The sequence below is a fragment of the Hemicordylus capensis genome, chromosome 2 (genome assembly GCF_027244095.1).
Source record: "Hemicordylus capensis ecotype Gifberg chromosome 2, rHemCap1.1.pri, whole genome shotgun sequence".
Taxonomy (NCBI): Eukaryota; Metazoa; Chordata; class Lepidosauria; order Squamata; family Cordylidae; genus Hemicordylus; species Hemicordylus capensis.
The window spans coordinates 213,232,521-213,255,797 of NC_069658.1; the positions used below are offsets into that span (position 1 = coordinate 213,232,521).

At 46.4% G+C, this 23,277-nt stretch overlaps 1 protein-coding gene across 1 annotated transcript; it reads right to left on the minus strand.

Annotated features, from left to right (window-relative positions):
* Nucleotides 1–3,975: 3,975 nt before the first annotated feature.
* On the minus strand, nucleotides 3,976–17,434 carry CFD (complement factor D). Its single transcript, XM_053299632.1, has 5 exons — nucleotides 17,242–17,434; nucleotides 13,038–13,194; nucleotides 12,247–12,391; nucleotides 8,214–8,471; nucleotides 3,976–6,900 (listed from the first exon to the last, which is right to left on the minus strand). Exons 1-5 carry the CDS (start codon nucleotides 17,297–17,299, stop codon nucleotides 6,745–6,747), a joined length of 774 nt encoding a protein of 257 aa, XP_053155607.1. The 5' UTR covers nucleotides 17,300–17,434; the 3' UTR covers nucleotides 3,976–6,744.
* Nucleotides 17,435–23,277: the final 5,843 nt, after the last annotated feature.

Here is a 23,277-nt window from a genome sequence, read left to right on the forward strand (position 1 = left end):
GTCATTTGCTGTGGGGGCCATGGGGTCACCAGGGCAAAAGGACATGAGAAGGCCACAAACAGAAGCCGGAGAGGAACAGGTGCCCTCGGCTCTGTTCTGCCATTGTTCTGAGACTCCGGCGTTTGCAGATGTTGGAATTGATTTTGCCTGGCGAGTTCCTGGACTTGTTCCACTTTGTTCTGATCCACTTTGTTCTCACCCACCAAGGCGATTGCATATGCTTTTTAATGGAGTGGAACAGGCATGACAGCTGAATGGAGCCTCCATGCTCAGAGACAGTCTACCTTTGAAAAATTGGACAGTGGGGACAGGCAGACCTTTAGGCCCTGCTGGTTAGGTGGGCTTCCCGGAGATATATTGCTGGTCGCTGTCGGAAACGGGATACTGGGGTGAAATCATCCCATCTAGCAAAGCAGGGTGTTTTTAAAATATACTTTCCTTTCCTCAGCCTAAACAAGAGCTGTTTGTTCAGTACACTCAAAAGGAAAATGCTTCTCTCTTATCATTTCCGTCATCTGGGCCGAGCAGATCTGTTTTCCCAAGATTTCCACATCACCTTGGTTTTAATCACTAAGCTGTAGCCAACTAATTACAGCTCTTCGCCAACATCTGCTCCTCACACTTCCCCCTGGATCCCCCACAGCCCCACACACACACACACACACACACACTTCATTGTCTGTGTGCAAAGCCTCTGCACACTTAATTGTCTGCGTTCTTAATTGTCTGGTTGTTCAAACCCATGTTTCTGGGAAGTTTCAATAACTGTTTTTGTTTGCTTGTCTGAAGAAGAAGTGGGGGCGGGGTCATCTTTGGAGTCACCGAGACAAAGAGGCAATTGCTGAACGAGAAGGTGCTGTTCCATTTCCCCAAATGTGTCCGAAGCAGCCTTTTGAGCCAAAAATTAAATGTGGCAACAGGGAAAAAATTCAAAATTGAATCTAGGATCCGACAGGTTTGGACTGCTCTTTCTGCTTTGCTGCCCTTTATGTCTGGAACCTGTGGGATGCCCCCTTCGCTTCCATAAAACCTCTACTTAAAACCCAACTTTTCCTTGAAAGTGACCCAAGTTCCTAGTCCTCTTCACCAACTTGAATGAGGTTTGTGCCCCTGCAATAGTTCCAGGATACCTTAATTGTTGTTGGGTGGTTGTCGTCGGTTTTTTTGCATTTCCGCCCTAGACTTCCTCAGTGAGCTCAGTGTAGATGATTCTTTCTGTTTTATCTTCGCAACAGCCCTGTAAAGTAGGTTGGGCTGAGAGCTGGTGTCTGGCCCAGAGCAAGTGAGCTTCATGGTTGAGTGGTGCTTTTGAATCTGGGTCTCCCTGCTCCTAATCAGACATGCTAGCCACTGGCTCTCCTCCCTTTCCCCCTCTCCCTGTTCATCCCTTTCTCGCAATCCAATTTGTAAGTGCTTTGGGGCAGAGACTTGTCTCACTTTTGTTGCCTATTAGATGAAGCTGCCTTATATGGAGTCAGGCCCTTGGTCCATCTAGCTCAGTATTGTCTGCACTGACTGGCAGCAGCTTCTCCAAGGTTTCAGCAAGAGTCCCAACCCAGCCTGAAGAGACTCTACCAGGGTTCAAACCTGGGACCTTCTGCATGCAAAGCAGATACTCTGCCGCTGAGCTGCGATCTCATCCCTGAATTACTATTATGCATGTTATACTCAAGTGCATGTAACATGTTATGCATGTTAGACTTAAGTGCCACGCTCCTCACTAAAAAGATGGCTATTTCTCTATTTCACCAGCTCAATTCAAGGAGAGAGAGGAGTGCTGGTCTCGTGGTAGCAAGAATGACTTTTCCCCTTAGCTAAGCAGGGTCCACCCTGGTTGCTTATGAATGCAAGACTAGAAGTGTGAGCACTGGAAGATATTCAGTGGCAGCCAGTTTGGTCTCTGGGTATATTCCCCTTCGGGGATGGAGCCGCTCTGGGAAGAGCATCTAGGTTCCAAATTCCCTCCCTGGCAGCATCTCCAAGATAGGGCTGAGGGAGATTCCTGCCTGCAACCTCGGAGAAGCCGCTGCCAGACTGTGTAGACAATACTGAGCTAGATGGACCAATGGTCTGACTCAGTATATGGCAGCTTCCTATGTTCCTAACCAGGGAAGGAAAATCAATTAAGATAACCCGATCTTATCCATGTTCCAGGAATGAATTAGACCAGGGATTCTCAATGTTGGACTTCGACTCCCATAATCCCCAGCCCCAGTAGCCTTTGGTTGGGGGTTATAGGAGTTGAAGTCCAATAACATCTGAGGACCCAAGGCTGAGAGTCCCTGAATTAGACTGACGTTTCTTTGAAAAAAGCTCTTTGCGGGTGCAAGGAAGAAACCGGTGGAGGCCACTTTGCTCCTCTGCTTTTAATTTGTAATTTAAAAATAGGAATCTTGGGTGCCAACGAGGGGTTTTGATTCCCTTTTCAGTGTTATTATCCGCTAAGGTTCCTTGACGTCTTTTAGTACCAGCCAAGCGAGGGATGTGATTTCTCTTGCACTGGGTGTTTTGACCTTGGGAGTCGATCTATCAATTTTGAATCCTCCTTCAGTATGCAATGCAGTGAGAGGCAGGAAATCTATGACTAACCAAAGGGCGTCGTTTTTCACACCGTGCATAATTAATCTCTGGAATTCTCTGCCGCAGGATGTGGTGATGGCTACCAGCTTGGATGGCTTGAAAAGAGGCTTGGACAAATTCATGGAGGGCAGGGCTATCAATGGCTACTAGACTGAGGGCTGTAGGCCACCTCCAGCCTGGGAGGCAGGATGCTCCGAGGCTGGAGGTGGCCTATAGCCCTCAGGCTAGTGGCCATTGATAGCCCTAAATACCAGTTGCAGGGGAGTAACAGCAGGAGAGAAGGCATGCCTTCGTCCCCTGCTTGTGGGCTTCTCACAGTCATCTGGTGGGCCAGTGTGGGAAACAGGATGCTGCACTAAATAGGCCTTGAGCCTGATCGTATGAGGCACCAGATGTGTTTCTTGTAAATCTACAGACACACAAAAAACACAACTCACTTGCCAGGTTTGGTCCAGTGGTTTGCCCTTGATGCCTGGAATCCTTGGCTCCACCTTCTGTCCGCAGCTCTGGGGCCCTTTTTGGTTCCTGGGCAAGGGCACCTCTGAAATTCCCTCCATCCCAATTTCTCCCTGGTGTTTGGACTTCCAGATTAACTGGAGTGGATGCATTTGGGCATCCTCCATTGTTCAATCCAATGGCTTAATACACAATTGTGGCATCATGTTGTGTGGGTGACTTGTGGGGAACCGTGGCAAAAAAAGCAAAACAGTGTGCAGACTTTTGCTTTTTTACAGTATTTACCCACAAACACATATTGGTAGTGCACAGTGGGGCAGCGGTAGCCCGTCCACTAGCATACCTAGGTGGTCATCTAGGGCACCAATTTTTTTGGGGGGGGCATAGTGCCAGAAAATAGCACTGCCCAATATTCTCTTGTGTTGCACCCCTGAATTACTATTATTATTATACAGTATATATATTTTTACATTTATATCCCGCTCTTCCTCCAAGGAGCCCAGAGCTGTGTACTACATACTTGTTTCTTTTTCACAACAACCCTGTGAAGTAGGTTAGGCTGAGAGAGAAGTGACTGGCCCAGAGTCACCCAGCTAGTATCCTGGCTGAATGTGGATTTGAACTCGGGTCTCCCCGGTCCTAGTCAAGGTGTAATCCTGCCCCCAAAGGGCCTGTACATTATATACCCCCAAAAAACACTGTTGCTTGTGGCCCCTCAGCCCCCAATAAATAGCACCTGTCCTAGCATTCGTTTCCAGAAAGAAATGGACTGGATTTCCACATTAGCATCTTACCAGTGTCAGAGTTTTGCCCCCCAAATGATAGACTGGAAAAACTCTGCCCCTGTATCCCCAAACCAACATGGGTTCGTCATTTGCTGGTCATTGACGTGGGCGGCTGATTCAACACTGTGGAAGAAACGCCGCCTTCATGCTATGGTTTGATAATCCAAGTAATTGCTTTTATTGATAGCAAGGCAGTTTCAGTGAAAAATGGGTCAGAGAGAGCCCGTGTAGGTTACAAACCTAACCAGACCCTCCCCAAAGACCACTGGCAAAGCACAGAACACACTCTTATCTTGTCAAAAGAGGACAACTACGCAATTGTCTCGAGTTGCTTAAACATTTCAATCAGGTTAGCTGGACATTTGCACGTATATATTAACACAACAAGGAAGTTATGGTGACAAACCGTATTTAGCCTGCATGATCAGAATGTTTCTAGACAGGGTCTTGCAAAGCACAGCTGCCACCAATAGCTGATAAAGTGTTGTTCAAATCTCCATGGACCTTTCCCCAAAATCTATTTCAAGCCAAACCCCCAAGCTTAGCTATTGCCTGCCTGCTAAGCTGGTGTCTTGTTTTCTGGCAAAGGCGTTGCTTGATCAAATAGCTCTAGCATCAGGCTAACAAAAGGGCTTCAGTTTGGCCAAGCAAGCACAGCAATTCCCACAAACACCATGAAAGCATCCTGCGTGGCATCGTGGCCGTGTGTGTACTAGAATCAAACTTAATCTAGGATGCTCCGAATCCTAAGGCCACATGTGGATATCTGCTAAGGTTCAGGAATCTGCAAAAGGCCACCGGCGAGGAGCGAAGTGATCTTCCAGGCCACTCAAGGAAGAGAAGGGGGGTGGGGAATCAACGGTTTACCCCCAACTTTCTGTGGGGCTTGCTTCTCTAGCTAAAGTGGCCAACTCCTTTTTAGTGGCCTGGCCATGGGAGGTTTACAATCTGTGAATGTCTTGGCATAGGGGCAGAAATTTTTATGTTGAAGAATCAGGAGCAAGATTACCCAAGACTCACCAATACAACATGCCCTCCTCTCTGCAGCTCTTCCTAATTATCTTGTACTCTTGAGTGGTTATAGGTCAGCTTTAATTGGCAAGTGCAGGGTTTAGAAAATGTCAGGGCGTCCGGTACAGAAGTCATCTCTCTCTCTCTCTCTCTTCTCTCTCTCTCTCTCTCTCTCTAGCTCAGTAGCTGCTGCCTTGTATGGCATGGCGGATACAGCCGGGCCATTAAAGTGGCATCAAGCTGGGAAGGGAAAGCAGGGCTAATTGGCGTCATTAGCTTTAATGTCTCCATCTCCACAGCAGATCCCCTGCTGTTCTCAGTTACCTTTAGGAAAATGTGTTCTTAAAAAAGAAAGAGACTGAAGTAGGTCACGGGCAGCTCAGATCTCCAAGGAGATAACATTTTGACAGTGGTTTTGTTACCCTCCCTTCCTCACCCAGCTCCACGTTGACATAATTTGTATAAGACTGCCCAAATAAAAACAGGCAGACATGCCTTTCAGGTCCTGTTGGGACCACCCCCATCCCTTGGCCCCACCCACCTAGCCCCATCTCCTCCCACATCCCTTCTTCGAACAGATATGGCATCATCAGCTAAAGGGGCCTCTGAGCATACACAGAGCACTTTCCCCTCAACATTCAGCAACTGCACCCTAAACCTACTTAGAATTAAGGCTTAGGAACACGAGAAAACTCTTACTGGCTCAGTCCAAAGCATCCTCTTTCCGACAGGGGACAGCCCAATGGGAAACTCGCCAGCAGGGCAGGAAGCCTGCCCCCTGCTTCTAGCATTCAGAGGTAGACTGCCCTTGAACATGGAGTTTCCATTCAGCGATCACAAGAAGTTTGAACCAGAATCTGGGTTCCCTGATCCTGTTGGCTCCGTCCCAGAAGTTGTGGAGCAATCTTCAAGGGGGGAGAGTGTGCCTCTGTGCTTGTGCAAAGTTCTCCGCTCCCACACTTGAAGCCAGCACTCCACAAATCGGACTCTAGGTTTCTGGCAAATCCGGAGCTCCAATGCCCCTTTTAAATGACCACTAGACTAGACACGAGGTAATGCACCTTTCTTTTTAAAAGTATATTTTTAATTTACAGGTTGGATATGGCTTTGTGAGGGAAAGGGACCCTCCCCAGATACTGTTTGGAGTGTGAAGCAAGGTTGATACTGGGCTGGGAGTGGGAGAAGCTGGGAAGTAGAAGTGAGCTATTCATGCTTGTTAGTAAAAACTTTCACGTCTATATGAACTGTGTGGCTAACATCTTGCCTACCCAACTTCAGAGCTCTCAAAAAAAAGGGGGGGGGGAGCCTCCTCCAAAAAAAGCCTCCCAAAAAAGCCTCCTTGGTTTCAGAGGTGCACGGAGGTAATTTTGGAGCCTGGACTTAAAGGCCTTTTTAGCCCCCCACCCTCCCACCTGCAAATTAAGCATCATCATGCTCCGTGGGTTGACCACTCCACCCAGGACAGATTAAAAAGAATTTGGGGGCCCCCCAGGGGCTGTGGAGGCCCTGGACTTCAACCCCGAAGTCCAGGGGTGAGAGCGCTTCTGCTTGGTTTATGGTCACTTAAAGGAAGCTTCATAAAAATAGCAATTTCCTGTACAAGTCGCTAAAGAAGCAAGCATCCTGGACTTTGTCTTTCCTACTATGGAAAGTTGGGTTCTCAAACGTGGGTCCCCAGATGTCGGACTACAACCCCCATCATCCACAGCCACGCAGCTGGGGGCGATTGGAGTTGTAGTCTGACAACATCTGGGGGGCTCATGTTTGCGAACTCTTGTCCAAAGTTGTTTCCTTTCCGGACGGGGGACTAAATCTTGCAACATCCTGTCACTGCCCTTTGCAGCTTACATTCGTGGCAGTGAGCAACGGCCAGGCCTCCATTTTTGCAGACGTGGCCTCCGCCTCCTGTCCGCTAATTGGCAGAGCTGAGGACGCTGCTGATCCATTCGACGTAAGGAGGAATCCGGGTATAAATTCCAGGCTTTCTCGGGTTGCCGCATCTGCGGGAGCCGGTGGCAACCACCCCCTCGGCAATGCCAGCACAGATTAAGGGCCCGCCGGAATCTCCCTGTGGGAAGAAACAAGTCAGAGAAACCAAGAATCACTTTGGGGGATCACTTTTTTGGGGGGATCACTTTTGGGATCAAAAGAATCACTTGTGGGAGAGCATTGGGCATGAGAGAGAGCTGCGACCGCGTTGGAAGACTCTGGGCGGAATCTCCCTTCTGCTAGGTGGCACGGCGATACACAAGACCCGGTCCTCCTGGCCTCAGTCTTCTGCATGTGTGATATGAGGGAAATAATAAAGCTGGCCTGGGCTACACTGCAGGGCTGTGGTAAATGCAGGCCTACCTTGGAGGCCAAAGTTTGCTATTTCCACTTATTTTCTTGCAAGTTCTCTTCTCAGGTACTGTTTTTTTTAAAGGGTTCTCAGGTACTGTTTTTTTCTTTCTGTTTTGAAAGAAAGGGAGGAGAGCTGATCTTGTGGTAGCAAGCATGAATTGCCCCCTTTGCTAAGCAGGGCCCACCCTGGTTTGCATATGAATGGGAGACAACGGGTTTATGAGCACTGTAAGATATTCCCTTTAGGGGATGGGGCCGTAACTCAGCAGAAGAGCACCTGCCTGCTTGCATGTAAAAGGTTCCAATTTCCCTCCCTGGCAGCATCTCCAAGATAGGGCTGGGAGAGACTCCTGCCTGCAACCTTGGAGAAGCTGGTGCCCGTCTGGGTAGACAACACTGAGTTCAATGGACCAATGGCCTGACTCAGTATAAGGCAGCTTCCTACATTCCTGTGTTTAGATTGGGAGCCCATTATGGACTGACCTGCCTTCTTGTCTTTTGTATAGTGCCATGCACACAGATCATGGCACTATCTAGATTAATAATTAATTTAATTAATTAATATTACAGCTCACAAAAGAAATCTTGGCAGGAGCACACAAGTCAACACTCTTTCAGGAAGTGTCTGCAAAGCTTTGACCTCTTTGGGACTGATCCAGAAAGGCCCTTCTTAGGTGAGGATTGGCAGCTACCATCCCTGGTGGCTAACATCAGAGCCTCCCTGTACAAGAGCAATCTATCCCTGAACACACCTTTCCTTAAGGTGGATTTTTGCCCCTTCTCCTGAAGTTATGGGCGATCAAGGGAGGCCTGTCAGCTTCATGTCCATCTTGTGGGCTTTCCCAGGGGATCACCTGCCTGACCACGGTTGGAAAAAGGATGTCAGGTTAGAGGGAACTTTGTTCCGATGCTTTTACCGTTCTGTGCATTCACAGAGGTGCAACGGACATCCTCGGCTTGTTCTCCCCCGGCAGGAAAATGGAGCTGCAGCTGCTAAAGGGCCTTCCCCGCCCCCAACATTGTTCCAAAGCCCAGTACCTTGCAGGAATCTTTCTGCTTTGATTCAGCACACATCATTTTCTCCGTAATGCTGCCACCGTAATAGATCCGGCGATTGCATTCACTTCGACTGATGATGGGCAACTCCACGTGCTGCAGCCTATCAGGGAGCTTCCCTGTGTTCTTGATGAAGCCCCAACCAGCTACCTCGCATCGGGTCCCCGCCGGGACTTCTCTGTCTACGCTCTGGAAAGCCAAAACCTTCACATCCTCACTGAGGACCGCTGGCTCTTGAAGCTGGTTTGGAGAGGACGTGAGGCCGAGAGAAGAGGAAGGGGAGAAAGGAAGAGGAGAGAGAGAGATCACTCAAAGCAAGGGACAAACGGGGCAGCAATGTATAACCTAATTTGTAATAACGTATGATAAATTACACATTATCCTTTAAAATGATGTATAATACATTTTATTTATTTATATTATTGTTAGATTTATATGCCGCCTTTCATTAAAAAAATAAATCCCAAGGTGGTTTACATAGGTTCATGCCATAAAATTCCATTAAAATCACATTAAAATATTAACACCAAGCCATAAAATCATAAACACACCAAAAACAGCCATAAAAACAAAACAGAGCAGTTGGGATGGAGAGACCGGCAGCCCCTAAGAGGTAAAAGCTTGAACAAATAAAAACATTTTCAGCTGCTGTTTCTAAAAGTAGCCACGAAAGCCAGAGAACAGACACTCCCTTGGGAGAGCATTCCGGAGCCTGGGGGCAGCAACAGAGAAGGCCCTGTCCCACATGCATGACAACCGAGCCTCCCTCAATATCAGCACACAGAGCAGAGCCCCCTTGGATGATCTTGTTGGGCAGGCAGAAACTCTTTGGGGAAGATGGTTCTTCAGATATCCAGGTCCCAAACTGTTAAGGGCTTTAAAGGTAATAACCAGCACCTTGAATTTGATCCCTTTTAAAAAACAAAATTGACACCTTTTAAAGTGGTGATTCTCTTCTATTTTGCAGGAGGAGAGCAACTGGCCCTATCCACCCCAACATATCATCCTTCCAGTGGCTGTTGCTGGTGGCTGTCTTATGTTTCTTGTTTAGATTGTGAACTTTGGGGGGACAGGGAGCCTATCTATCTATCTATCTATCTATCTATCTATCTATCTATCTATCTATCTAAACCGCTTTGGGAACTTTTGTTAAAAAGTCGTACAGAAATATTCATCTTCGATCCACAAACAAATTGGCAGCCAGTGCAGCTACATAAACATTGTATTACTCTTTTTCTATGGAAAGTGCTTTGTTAACATGTTTATCGAAAAGCAGTACATAAACTAATAATAACAATAAATTTAATATAACAGCAGCAGCTTATACTCAAGTTTGCTTCTCCCTCTGGCTGCTGGGATGCCCAGAAATTTTTGCAAGTATCCCAGCTTCTCAGAGAAAATGTGTCAGTAACAGTGTTGGAAGTTAAAGGACTTTGCGCTGTCTCTTGTCTCAGACAGTGGAGGACAGACTAGTGAGTCAGAGGGCTAGAGCGTCAAGACATTAGTCATCCCTTCTCTACTGCTCTGACACTATCCCTTTGGATATGTAGATTGCTAATCTCAGGGACTAACTTCCTTCCAGCCACTTCCTCCTCTCTCTCTCTCTCTTCCCTGCCTGTCCTTCCACCTTGCAACATGGCAAGCTCCTCTCCCTGCACCATGTGTGCAGAGAAGATGCAGAATCCATCTGCATCCAGCTAGCTAGATAGATTAGAGATCCTAACTCCTCACTTTCCTATCTAGAATGGAGTTCTCCAATAAAGACTCCTTATATTGATTTGAAACTATGAATTGGCTCCAAGTTACTTTACTCTCAGCATACACACATGCCTAACTAAATTCTGCTGTGTTGTGCCTCTGTGCACTCTGCTATAATGAGAAAGGGATTCTCTCACCACAGAGAATTTCCAACAAACAGAAGGTTGATGTACAGTGCAGTTAAAGGGAAAAAACATAAGAGCAGCCCTGCTGGATCAGGCCCAAAGCCTATCTCGTCCAGCATGCCATCTCTAACAGTGGCCCACCAGATGCCTCTGGGAAGCGCACAGGCAACAGCTGAAGGCAGGCCCTCTCTCCTGCTGTTGCTCGCCTGCAACTGGGGTTGAGAGGCATCTTGCCTCTGAGGCCAGAGGAGGGCTATAGCCACTAGACTAGTAGCCATGGATAGACCTGTCCTCCATGCATTTGTCTAAGCCCCTTTTAAAGCCATCCAAGTTGGTGGCCATCACCACATCTTGTGGCAGATAATTCCTTAGATCTGTTATGCTCTGTGTGGAAAAAGTATTTCCTTCTGTTGGTCCTAAATTTCCCGGCCTTCAGTTTCATGAGATGACCCTTGGTTCTAGTGCTGTGAGAGAGGGAGAAAGATTTATCTCTGTCCACTCTCTCTCTCCTCCATGCATAATTTTATACACCTTGATCATGTCTCCCCTTAGTCGCCTCTTTTCCAAGGTAAAGACCCCTTGGTAAAGTAGGTAAAGGTAAAGTAGCCTTGCCTCATAAGGAAGGTGCTCCAGGCCCCTTTTAATCTTGGTTGCCCTCTTCTGCACCTTTCCCAGTTCTACAATATCCTCCTTAAGATATGGTGACCACAACTGTGCACTGTACTCCAAATGTGGCCAAATCATAGATTTGTATAAGGGCATGATAATACTAGCATCTTTATTTTCAACCCCTTTCCTAATGATCCCTAGCATGGAATTCTGTGTGGCTGCTGGAAAAGAAAAAGATCATACAGGCCATTTAGGTTGTAGGAAAGGTAGGATGGAGGCTGGAATCCAGAGTAAGGAAAAAGAAAAGATAATCATCTCTAAGAACTGTGAGGAGTTCGTTTTCACCTCTTTCCCCACATTCCCTGCCTCCAGCCTTCTTGCCTTGCTGCCACCTCTTCTCCACCTTGAAAAGGATCTCTCTGCAAGGAAACCATCTTTGCTCATCATTTCAAGCCCTGTTAGCAGCCCAGCCATTGACTGAGATTTGACTGGTAGGGACAACAGACAGGGCCTTTTCAGTTGTGGCCCAGCTCTGGAAGGGTTTAAAAAAAGATCTCAAAATCCTCCAGGTTAGAGAAGCTTTTTAATGGACTGGTTGGTGCGGTTCCGTTCGAATTCGGACCGAATTCAGACTGAACTGTGGGTTTTCAAACCATTTTAGTCGAACTGATTGGCTGGGCCGGTTTGAAGCAGTTTGTGCTTGAACCGGCAGTTCACTGAGGTCCATTTTGCTATCAAACCAATTCTACACAGCCCTACTTCTAAAATATTTTAATTATAAATTGATGGATTAAAAAAAAGGGGGGGGTGTTTTAACTGATTTTATTCTATGATGTGTTTATTTGTTCTAAATTTTATATTACTTTTACTGGAGGGGGGAGGATATAAATATATATTTTTAAATAAAATAAAGAAACTCAAGCTAAGAGAAACCCGTTCTCCGCAAAGCAAGGTTTGAATCTGATGTGAATGCGGAATTGCAAGTGACGAATGAAGCAAGACCAGACAGTCTGTGGATGTTATCCATCCAGCTCTTTGAGCTGGCCCAGAGACAATTTAATATTTTTTTCCTGGAAACGAGATCTACACTTTGATAATGAGAACAAAGTTGGCCTTTTGCAAGTTTTGCATCAGAACGAGGAAATTCCCCCCAGGTTTTTTTAGTGGGATTAAACAAAAAACAGGGTGTGAGATTGCCTAGTCTGCATTCTAATACAGTAAAGTCCAGTCGACCGGGAAGTAAACTGGGTTGTAAAGCAATTGGGGCTTACCTTTGAGTAAACCTGGCTCAGATTGGGCCGCAAGGGTGATCTTCTTGGAACATGAAGGCTGTGTCCTTTGCACACTTACTGACGAGTAAGCTTAATTGAACCCTATGGGGCTCACTTGTGGGGGCATAGGCTTGCAATCAGGGCAGCAATCCCAGGGAGGCTTACTTGGGAGGCAGCCTCATTGAATTCCATGGGGCTTACTTCTGAGTAAACCTGCATAGGTTTTCCACAGGTATAAGCTGGGTCACCCACCTGGACAAGCAAGAGGTCATCATGGTTGGTCTCTGGGCTGCTGCCAGGGTGGGGGATGAGGAGGCGGACTCCATACAGACGCTTGCTGGGTTCAGCTGCCGAGAGTGAATGGGCCCCCAAGAGAACCCCCCAAGTCCCGTTGCCCCTATGAAAGAGACCCCATTGATTTTCAAGCTTGCATTGCCTGTTTCTAAACATTATATCTAACTAGGTTCAGAATTGAGAGCAACCCATTCATCAGCCCTTTCCAGAAGCCTGGAGGAGTTCCCATTTTCTTTTCAATATGAATTTTACTTCTGCCCCAGGAGATAATCCTTTTTAAATCTATGGTTCCAAAACACACATTCCCCACTTTCCTTCATACTGTAAGGAATGTTTCTTCTCTGATAAGGCATTCCCTCTTTTCTCTCATTTTGTAGGGAATGCCTCTTCTAGGATGAGTCATCCATCCCTTTTCACTCACATAGTAGGGAAAGCTTGTTCTCAGATGAGGCATTCCCCCTTTTATCTCATTTTGTCAGGAAAGCCTCTTCTGGATGAGGTATCCACCATTGTCTCCCATATAGTAGGGAAAGCCTCTTCTAAGATGAGGCATTCTCTCGCTCACAGGAGGGAATGCTTTTCCTATGGTGGTGCTCACCATCTTAAATTTTAAAATTTATATTTTAAAAATCTGCTGACTGGAAGAACTTGGTCCTACTTCTTTCCCAAATCCCACAAGATTGAAATGTGTGAGCCAGTGTAGAGAATGGACACCACCCACCCAAGGCAGGAAAAGGCAACATACTCACCCATCCTCCAAGCAATGGGCAGCACTCAGGACCCACTGATCTGCAATCAAGAAGCCCCCGCAAACGTGTTCCCCATCCATCTGCAGTGATGCCATGTAGGGTCTCTGGTGCGCGGGAGCATCCTGCCCCCCCAGAATACGACCTCTGGGGCGGGCCCCTGAGAGGGCAGCAACACAACAGCATGAGCCAGCATCTTTTCCTGACTGAATGTAACCTTAACTCTGCCCTAGAGTGGGAGCAGAAAACTCTAGCATCCATGTACGTCCTGGAAATTGTTCAAACCTGGCTTTTAGTTTGCATCTCCTCCTCCTCATGGAACGTGTGCGTCCACATATTGGCCACATTTACTCCAAAGTCCCTGCGAGTATCGGGGAGCATTACACACACAATTGGGGTTTTTCATTGTATAGCCTGATTTATATCAAGGGTTTAAAAAATCCATTTTGCAACTATTTTGGGGGGCAACTTCAAACTCACAGTAAAAACTCACAGTAAGCCTGCTGTCTGGGAAAGACTTCTAGACCCCTGCTAACTGGGCAAAGAGGCACCTTTTATCGCGGTGATTCTCTTTATTGAGCAGGGGGAGAGTAACTGGCCCTATCTACCCCCAGCACAGCACCCCTCCAGTGACTGTTGCTGGTGTCTATCTTGTGTTTCTGTTTAGACTGTGAGCCCTTTGGGGACAGGGAGCCATCTTATTTATTTATTATTTCTCTGTGTAAACTGCCCTGAGCCATTTTGGGAAGGGCGGTATAGATATTGAATTAATAATAATAATAATAATAATGAGGAGGAGGAGGAGGAGGAGGAGGAGGAGGAGGAGGAGGCACTACCTTGGCGTGGTTGTGGGGCTTGTGTGCTCTGAGGAAGGTGAGAGCTATGCCAGAGGTCCAACCATACTGGACAGGTCTCACCAGAGGAGCCAGACAAAGAGTCCCCTCCCATCAACAATATGGTGAGATGTAACTTTAATAAATCTATACTGGATCGGTCGTCACCCAGGTCAACAAGGACCGCGCCAGGTGCTATAGTCCCTGGACATCTGGTGGCAAGTGGGCAACAGGACTCAGGATCTTCAGTTGAGCAACCAGGGCTGGAGACAGCAAAGTTACTGGAAGAAACGTCGCTTAACCGGAAAAAATATAGGAAAAATGCCAAAGGAGGTGATATTGAACAATGGCTAACAACTGGGAAAACCTATCTCATCATGAAAGAGCCAGCAAAAGGTGCAGTTCCAAGTAATTATAGACCGATAACCTGCCTGGCACCTGCCAACCATGTTCAAATTATTAACTGGAATAATAGTAGATGAAGTGATGCAACACTTATTAACTAACAAACAGCTTCCAGTTGAACAGAAAGGAAATTGCCTGAACACCAGAGGCACAAAAGACCAGCTGCTGATTGACAAAATGATTTTAGAAAACTGCAAGAGAAGAAAAACAAATCTAAACGTTGCATGGATTGACTACAAGAAAGCCTTCGATTCATTGCCTCACACATGGATACTAAAATGTTTAGAAACAACTGGTGTCAGCAAAAACATTCAGATATTTATAAAAAAAGCAATGTGCATGTGGAGTACACAGTTAACAATCAATGGCGAGACACTTGGACAGGTTAGCATTAGAAGAGGCATTTTCCAAGGGGACTCACTATCCCCTCTGTTGTTTGTAATCGCCAAGACCCTACTTTCACAAATACTCAACAAAACAGGCCTCGGATACCAAACATCTAAAACATCAAGTAAAATCAACCATCTGCTGTACATGGACGATCTGAAGTTGTATGGAAAGTCCCAGTCAGAAATCGAATCACTGCTAAACACTGTCCGTATATTCAGTAGCAATATAGCAATGGAGTTTGGACTAGACAAGTGTGCTGCATTAATAATGAACAGAGGGAAAATAACAAAAACAGAAGGAAGCAAGATCAAGAACCTGGAAGAGAAAGAACATTACAAATACTTGGGCATTCTCCAGGCTGATAACATTGCACACACTGAAGTTAAAAGAAAAATGGGAAGTGAATACATCAGGAGAGTTAGAAAAATCCTCAAGTCCAAACTCAATGGCGGGAACACCATACAAGCCATAAACACCTGGGCTATACCTGTTATCAGATACACTGCAGGGATAATAGACTGGACCCAGGCTGAGCTAGAGATGCTGGGTCGTAAGACCAGGAAAATCATGACCATCAATCATGCTCTGCACCCCCGTAGTGATGTAGATAGGCTCTACCTCCCTCGCAGCTCAGGTGGAAGAGGAATGCTGCAAGTCCATCAAACAGCAGAGGAGGAGAAAAGAGGCCTTGAAGAATATATCAAGGACAGTGAATAATCGTCAAATGGTCAATAACACGCAACTATTCAACACCAGTGAAAGAAAGCAGGCCTACAAGAAAGAACAAGTCAAGAACCGAGCAGAAAAATGGAGAAATAAGCCCCTGCATGGTCAATATTTGCACAATATAAGTGGAAAATCAGACATCACCAAGACCTGGCAATGGCTTAAGAATGGCAACTTGAAAAAAGAAACAGAGGGTTTAATACTGGCTGCACAAGAACAGGCACTAAGAACAAATGCAATAAGAGCAAAAGTTGAAAAATCAACCACAAACAGTAAGGGCCGCCTTTGTAAAGAAGCAGATGAAACAGTGGACCACCTAATCAGCTGTTGTAAAAAGATCACACAGACTGACTACAAACAAAGGCATGACAAGGTAGCAGGGATGATACACTGGGACATCTGCAAAAAATACAAGCTACCTGTAGCCAAAAATTGGTGGGACCATCAAATTGAAAAGAAGAAAATGAAGATGTAAAAATATTATGGGACTTCTGATTACAAACAGACAAATATCTGCCACACAATACACCAGATATAACTGTAGTCGAGAAGAAAGAAAAACAAGTCAAAATAATCGACATAGCAATACCAGGGGATAGCAGAATAGAAGAAAAAGAAATAGAAAAAATCACAAAATATAAAGATCTACAAATTGAAATTGAAAGGCTGTGGCAGAAAAAGACCCAAATAATCCCAGTGGTAATTGGCGCCCTGGGTGCAGTTCCCAAAGACCTTGAAGAGCACCTCAACACCATCGGGGCCACAGAAATCACCAGCAGCCAATTACAAAAAGCAGCTTTACTGGGAACAGCCTATATTCTGCTACAGTATCTATAATAACAGCAACAGCATTGACAATAAAATTCAGCCATCCCAGGTCCTTGGGAAGGACTCGATGTCTGGATAAAACAAACCAGCCAATAACACCTTTCTGACTGTGTAAATAAATTATAATAATAGTTTGTGACTGCAACTAAACTCAGGTATTTGTAACTGAAAAAAAATCCTTGCTTCTCTTCTACCTCCATTTCCCCTCCTTCTATTTTCTCCCTTATGTGAATAGGCCCATTCACACATTATGTCCAACACTCGTACAATGAGTGTACAGATTGCATGTACACAGATACAGATCTGTACACAGGTACAGTTATCCACATGTTGTGCGGAACACAGGTACAGCAGCCTACTTCCTGTCTTCACCATGCATGTGAAGGGCCTGCATCCAGGTTCACTTTTAAGATGAACACAGGTATGGTCATTCACACAAACACATGTATGAGCGTACAGACATCTGTGCACTTGTACAGTATAATGTCTGAATCAGGCTAATATCTAGACTGTAACCCCCTCAAGGTAGAGACCTGTCCTCTCATTCTTTGGAAAGCATCATATTAGCAGAAGGCATTATATAAATATTAATCACAAGAGCAGCCTGTTGGATCAGATTTAAGCGCATCCATCAAGCCCAGCATCCTGTTTCTAACAGGGGACAGCCAGATGCCTCCAGGAAGCCTCCAAGCAGGCCAGGAAGGCAACAGCCTCTCTGTCTCTTTCTAGCATCTGTTGTTTAGGGCTAGACTGCTACTGTACACAGTGGCTCCATTTTGCTCTCATAAGGGCCACTGATGGATCCACCTGAAACCTGAACTGGAGAGCTATACAATACAGATGAAGCCGAGCCCAGATTAGTCCGGCTCCCTGTATGGTCTGAAAATATACTTTTGAGGGTAAAGGAAAGCATCACCCCCTCTGTTTTAATAGGGGGGCTCCCAGAGGTTTGTCAGACACCAAAATGCTACTTACCTGGCTGTACCTTATGCTATAAGCAAGGCGCAGAGAACCAGCCAACTCACCACATGCGGAGAGGGTGCCCAAGACCAGAAGCAGTGCCCAGGAGGTAGAGATCTCCATGTTCTCCTCAAAGTTCCCTCCCTGAGCCTGGATGCTCCTCTCACTCTGGTGCGAACCTTCTGAAGAAGCTGGAGTCACTCTCCCAGTCCCTATATATACTTTGAAGAACCTGGGAAATTCCAGGGAAAGGACTCTGGGTTATCGGTTGCAGTGGCGTCCTCAGGGCTGGAATTTCTGTGCACAAACAACTCGACGGGGACAACAGCCTGCCCAGCTGTTGCATTTGGCATCGGGGCCCAACGGAATGCACATTAATTATTTCCTCATTGGGACAAGAAACCGGAGGCAGCTGTTTGCTTTGACCTCTGCTTGTCCTTTCAGCCCTTCGGCTTTTGGGACGGCCTGCTTTCGCAGAGGCCCTGAGATGGTCCCCAGTGCCATGCTTCACCACCTTGCCCAGTGCGGGCTTAAGACCATTTTGTCCCCCGCAGGGAATGTGCTACACCCTCCAGATCAAAACTCTGAGAGTAAGCTGGAGTGGGAGAAGCAATTCAGAGAGGCGTCCAAAATGGGTGGCTTCAATTACCCTCACATAGACTGGGCAGATTCATGTGCGGGTATTGACAGAGATGGGAGGCAGGAAAAATCATTTGGAAGAATCTAGGAATTACCCATCCGAATCAGAGCAAATTTCTGTCTGCCCCAGCACACTGTTTCTGACAGGGGACAGCTGGATGCTGCAGCTGTGGCCTGCTCTGGGCAGGGGAATAGACTGGAAGACCTCCAAGGTCCCTTCTAACTAACCATCTACGATTCCAGATGCCTCTGGTAAACTCACAAGCAGGGCAAGAAGCCCACATTCTCTGTGTAACCCCTGCCTACTGAGCAAAGAGACACTTTGTGGTGATTCTCTTATATTTAGCAAGCGGAGAGCAACTGGCCATATCCAACCCCAGTACAGCATCCCTCCAGTGGTTGTTGCTGGTATCTGCCTTATGTTTCTTTTTAGATTGTGAGCCCTTTGGGGGACAGGGAACCATCTTATTTATGTATTTTTCTATGTAAACTGCTTTGAGAACTTTGGTTGAAGAATGGTATATTTATTTATTATTATTATTATTATTATTTGTTTACACAGTCAGACAGGTGTTATTGACTGGTTTGTTTCATTATTATTATTATTATTATTATTATTACATTTATATCCTGCTCTTCCTCCAAGGAGCCCAGAGCGGTGTACTACATACTTGAGTTTCTCTTTCACAACAACCCTGTGAAGTAGGTTGGGCTGAGAGAGAAGGGACTGGCCCAGAGTCACCCAGCTAGTATCATAGCTGAATGGGGATTAGAACTCGGGTCTCCCTGGTCCTAGTCCAGCACTCTAACCACTACACCACGCTGGCTCCTTATCTGGACATCGAGTCCTTCCCAAGGACCTAGGATGGCTGAATTTTATTATCAATGTTGTTGCTGTTATTATAGATATCGTCACAGAATATAGGCTGTTCCCAGTAAAGTTGCTTTCTGTAATTGGCTGCTGGTGATTTCTGTGACCCCGATGGTGTTAAGGTGCTCTTCAAGTTGTTTTGGAATTGCACCTAGGGTGCTAATTACGGTACCACTGGGATTACTTTGGTCTTCTTCTGCCATAGCCTTTCAATTTCAATTTGTAGATCTTCATATTTTGTGATTTTTTCTATTTCTTTTTCTTCTATTCTGCTATCCCCTGGTACTGCTATGTCGATTATTTTAACTTGTTTTTCTTTCTTCTTGACAGTTATATATGGTGTATTGTGCAGCAGATGTTTGTCTGTTTGTAGTCGGAAGTCCCATAATATTTTTGCATCTTCATTTTCTACAACTTTTTCAATTGTATGGTCCCACCAATTTTTGGCTACAGGTAGCTTGTTATCTTGTTAGCTTGTTTTGGCTACAGGTAGCTTGTTGTTTGGCTACAGGTACATAAGAACAGCCCTGCTGGATCAGGCCCAAGGCCCATCTAGTCCAGCATCCTGTTTTCCACAGTGGCCCACCAGATGCTGCTGGAAACCACAAGCAGGAGTTGAGGGCGTGCCCTCTCTCCTGCCATTTCTCCCCTGCAACTGGTTCTGAGAGACATCCTGCCTTTGAGATTGGAGGTGGCCCACAGCCCTCCGACTAGTAGCCATTGATGGACCTCTCCTCCATGAAGTTATCCAAGCCCGTCTTAAAGCCATCCAGGTTGTTGGCTGTCACTACATCCTGTGGCAGAGAGTTCCACAAGTGGATCACGCGTTGTGTGAAAAATTACTTCCGTTTGTTGGTCCTAGACCTCCTGGCAATCCATTTCATGGAGTGACCCCTGGTTCTACTGTTATGTGAGAGGGAAAAGAATTTCTCTCTCTCCAAATTTTCCAAACCATGCATGATTTTGTAGACCTCTATCAGGTCTCCCCGCAGTCGTCTTTTTTCTAAACTAAAAAGCCCCAGGTGTTGTAGTCTTGCCTCATAAGAAAGGTGTTCTAGGCCCCTGATCATCTTGGTTGCCCTCTTCTGCACCTTTTTCAGTTCAACAATGTCCTTTTTAAGATGTGGTGACCAGAATTGTACGCAGTACTGGTTGCACCATAGTTTTGTATACGGGCATTATAATATTAGCAGTTTTATTTTCAATCCCCTTCCTAATGATCCCTAGCATTGAATTTGCCTTTTTCACAGCTGCCGCACATTGAGTTGACACTTTCAACGAGCTGTCCACCACAACCCCAAGATCCCTCTCCTGGTCAGTCACCGACAGATCGGAACCCATCAGCATATACTTGAAGTTGGGGTTTTTCGTCCCAATGTGCATCACTTTACACTTGCTAACATTGAACAGTATTTGTCATTTTGTCGCCCACTCCCCCAGTTTGGAGAGATCCTTTTGGAGCTGCTCACAATCCGTTTTGGATTTCACTACCCGGAAGAGTTTGGTATCATCTGCAAATTTGGCCACCTCGCTGCTTACCCCTGCTTCTAGATCATTTATGAATAAATTAAAAAGCACCGGTCCCAGTACAGATCCCTGGGGGACCCCACTTCTTACTTCCCTCCAGTGTGAAAACTCTTCATTTATACCTACCCTCTGTTTCCTGTCTTTCAACCAGTTAGCAATCCACACATGTACTTGTCCCTTTATCCCATGACAGCTAAGTTTCCTCAGGAGTCTTTGATGAGCAACTTTGTCAAAAGCTTTTTGGAAGTCCAGGTATACTATGTCAACTGGATCACCTTGATCCACACACTCGTTGACACCCTCAAAGAAGTCCAAAGGGTTGGTGAGGCAAGATTTACTTTTGCAGAAGCCATGCTGGCTCACTCTCAGCAGGGCCTGTTCTTCTAGGTGCTTTACAATTTTATCCTTGAGGATGCTTTCCATCAATTTGCCTGGAACGTACGTTAGGCTAACTGGCCTGTAATTTCCCGGATCACCCCTGGGTCCCTTTTTGAAAATTGGTGTTACATTTGCTACTCTTCAGTCCTCTGGTACAGAGCCCGATTTCAGGGATAAGTTGAAAATTTTAGCAAGGAGGTCGGCAATTTCACGTTTGAGTTCTTTGAGGACTCTTGGATGGATGCCATCTGGCCCTGGTGATTTGTTAGCTTTCAGTTTTTCCAGACAGTTTAGTATATCTTCTCTTGTCACTACTATCTGATTCAGCTCTCTAGCCTCCATCCCTTAAAAGGCCTGGTTCAGGAACAGGTATATGCTCAGTATCCTCTGACATGAAGACAGATGCAAAGAACTCATTCAGCTTCTCTGCAACCTCCATATCCTCCTTAATAATCCCTTTCACTCCCTCATTGTCTAATGGCCCAACCGCCTCCCTGGCAGGTTTCCTGCTTCTGATGTATTTAAAGAAGTTTTTGTTATTCCCCTTGATACTTTGGGCTAAATGTTCCTCAAACTCTCTTTTTGCCTCCCTTATTGTCACCTTGCATTTCTTTTGCCAGACTTTGTGTTCCTTTCTGTTCTCTTCATTTGGACAGGCCTTCCAGTTTCGGAAGGAAGTATTCTTCCCTTTTATGGCTTCTTTGACAGTACCCGTGAGCCATGCTGGCATCCTCCTGGACTTAGTGGTATCTTTCCTCTTTTCGGGTATACAATCTAACTGGGCTTCTAGTATTGTGGTTTTGAGTAAACTCCATGCACTCTGGAGCAAAGTGACTCTCCTGGATTTCCCTTTCCGCTTTCTTTTCACTGTACTCCTCATTTTGGAGAAGTTTCCTCTTCCGAAATTCAAAATGTCCGTGTTAGACATCCTTGGTGATTCTCTCCCTGCATGTATGCTGAATGTGATGGCACTGTGGTCACTGTTCCCTAAAGGGTCGATGACACTGACATCACGCACCAGGTCCTGGGTGTCACTCAGAATTAGATCCAAGGTCACCTTCTCTCTGGTCAGTTCCATGACCAACTGTTCTAGGGCACTGTCATTTAGCGTATCTAGAAATTTGACCTCTTTGTCCTGACCTGACTGTGAATTTACCCAGTCTATGTGTGGGTAATTGAAATCACCCATAATTACAGCCCTGCCTCTCCTTGATGCCTCCCTTATTTCTTCCTGCAACTCCCAGTCACTGTCGGCATTTTGATCCGGAGGGCAATAGCACATCCCCAGTAGCACGTTCCCTTTCTGGCCTTGTATAGTCACCCACAGGGATTCTGTGGAGGACTCCAGTCCACTTAGGTTTTCTAGCTTGTTAGATTCTATCCCTTCTTTAACATACAGTGCTACTCCACCTCCAATGCGCCCCTCCCTGTCCTTTCTATAGAGTTTATACCCAGGGAAAACAGTGTCCCACTGGTTCTCACTGTTCCACCATGTTTCTGTTACGCCCACTATATCTATTTCTGCGTTAGCAACCAAGCACTCCAGCTCACCCATCTTGTCTCGGAGGCTTCTGGCATTGGCATATAAGCACCTATATGCTGAATCTCTCCCCTGATGTATGCTATTCTTTTGACTCTTTGACCTGCTGGCACAGGCTCCCGTCTGCTCTTTATGCGGTTCTGCTCTGTCCCCTTCTGTTTTATCGGAATCCTTTGCACCTGCACGCTTTAAAGGATGGCTTTTGCCAAACGGGATACTGGCCAGCTCCCGTCGGCTGTTCCCCAGGTGTCCTTTTAAAAGCTGCTCTGCAACCTTTTTGATTTTAAGCACCAGCAGTCTGGTTCCATCTTGGTTCAAGTGCAGCCCGTCCCTTTTGTACAGGCCTTGCTTGCCCCAAAAAGTGTCCCACTGCCTAACAAATCTAAACCCCTCCTCCCGGCACCAACGTCTCATCCACGCATTGAAACCCCTCAGCTCTGCCTGTCTCACTGTACTTGCGCGTGGAACAGGTAGCATTTCTGAGCATGCTACCTTGGGGGTCCTGGACTTCAATACGCTACCTATCAACCTAAATTTGGCTTCCGGGACCTCCCGACTGCATTTCCCCACATCGTTGGTGCTGACGTGCACCACGACAGCTGTCTCCTCCCCAGCACTGCCTAGGAGCCTGTCTAGACACTGCGTAATGTCCGCAACCTTCGCACCAGGCAGGCAAGTCACTGTGCGGTCAACACGCGGGCCACAAACCCATCTCTCTATCCCTCTAATGATCGAATCACCCACTACAAGGAGGCCCCCACCCCCCAGAGGAGTATCCCCTGTGCGAGAGGATATGGGCTCATCATCCACGGAAGGGGTCCCTTCTAAAGGAGCATTTCCCTCTTTCTCAGACCGATGTCCTCCTTGCCCAAGACCTTCATTCTCCCTGACAGCAGAGGAGCTACTAGCCCTGGAGTGGGATGCCTCTATCACATCTCTGACGGTCTCGTCCACATGCCTCTCTGTCTCTCTGAGCTTCTCCAGATCCACCACCTTGGTCTCAAGGGATTTGTTCCCTGAGAGCCAGGAGCCCCTTGCACCGAGCACACACCCATGACTTCTGCTCATGGGGCAAATAGTCATACTTGTGGCACTCTGTGCAATACACTGGGAAGTGCCCCCTCCCCTGCTGGCTTTCTATCTGCA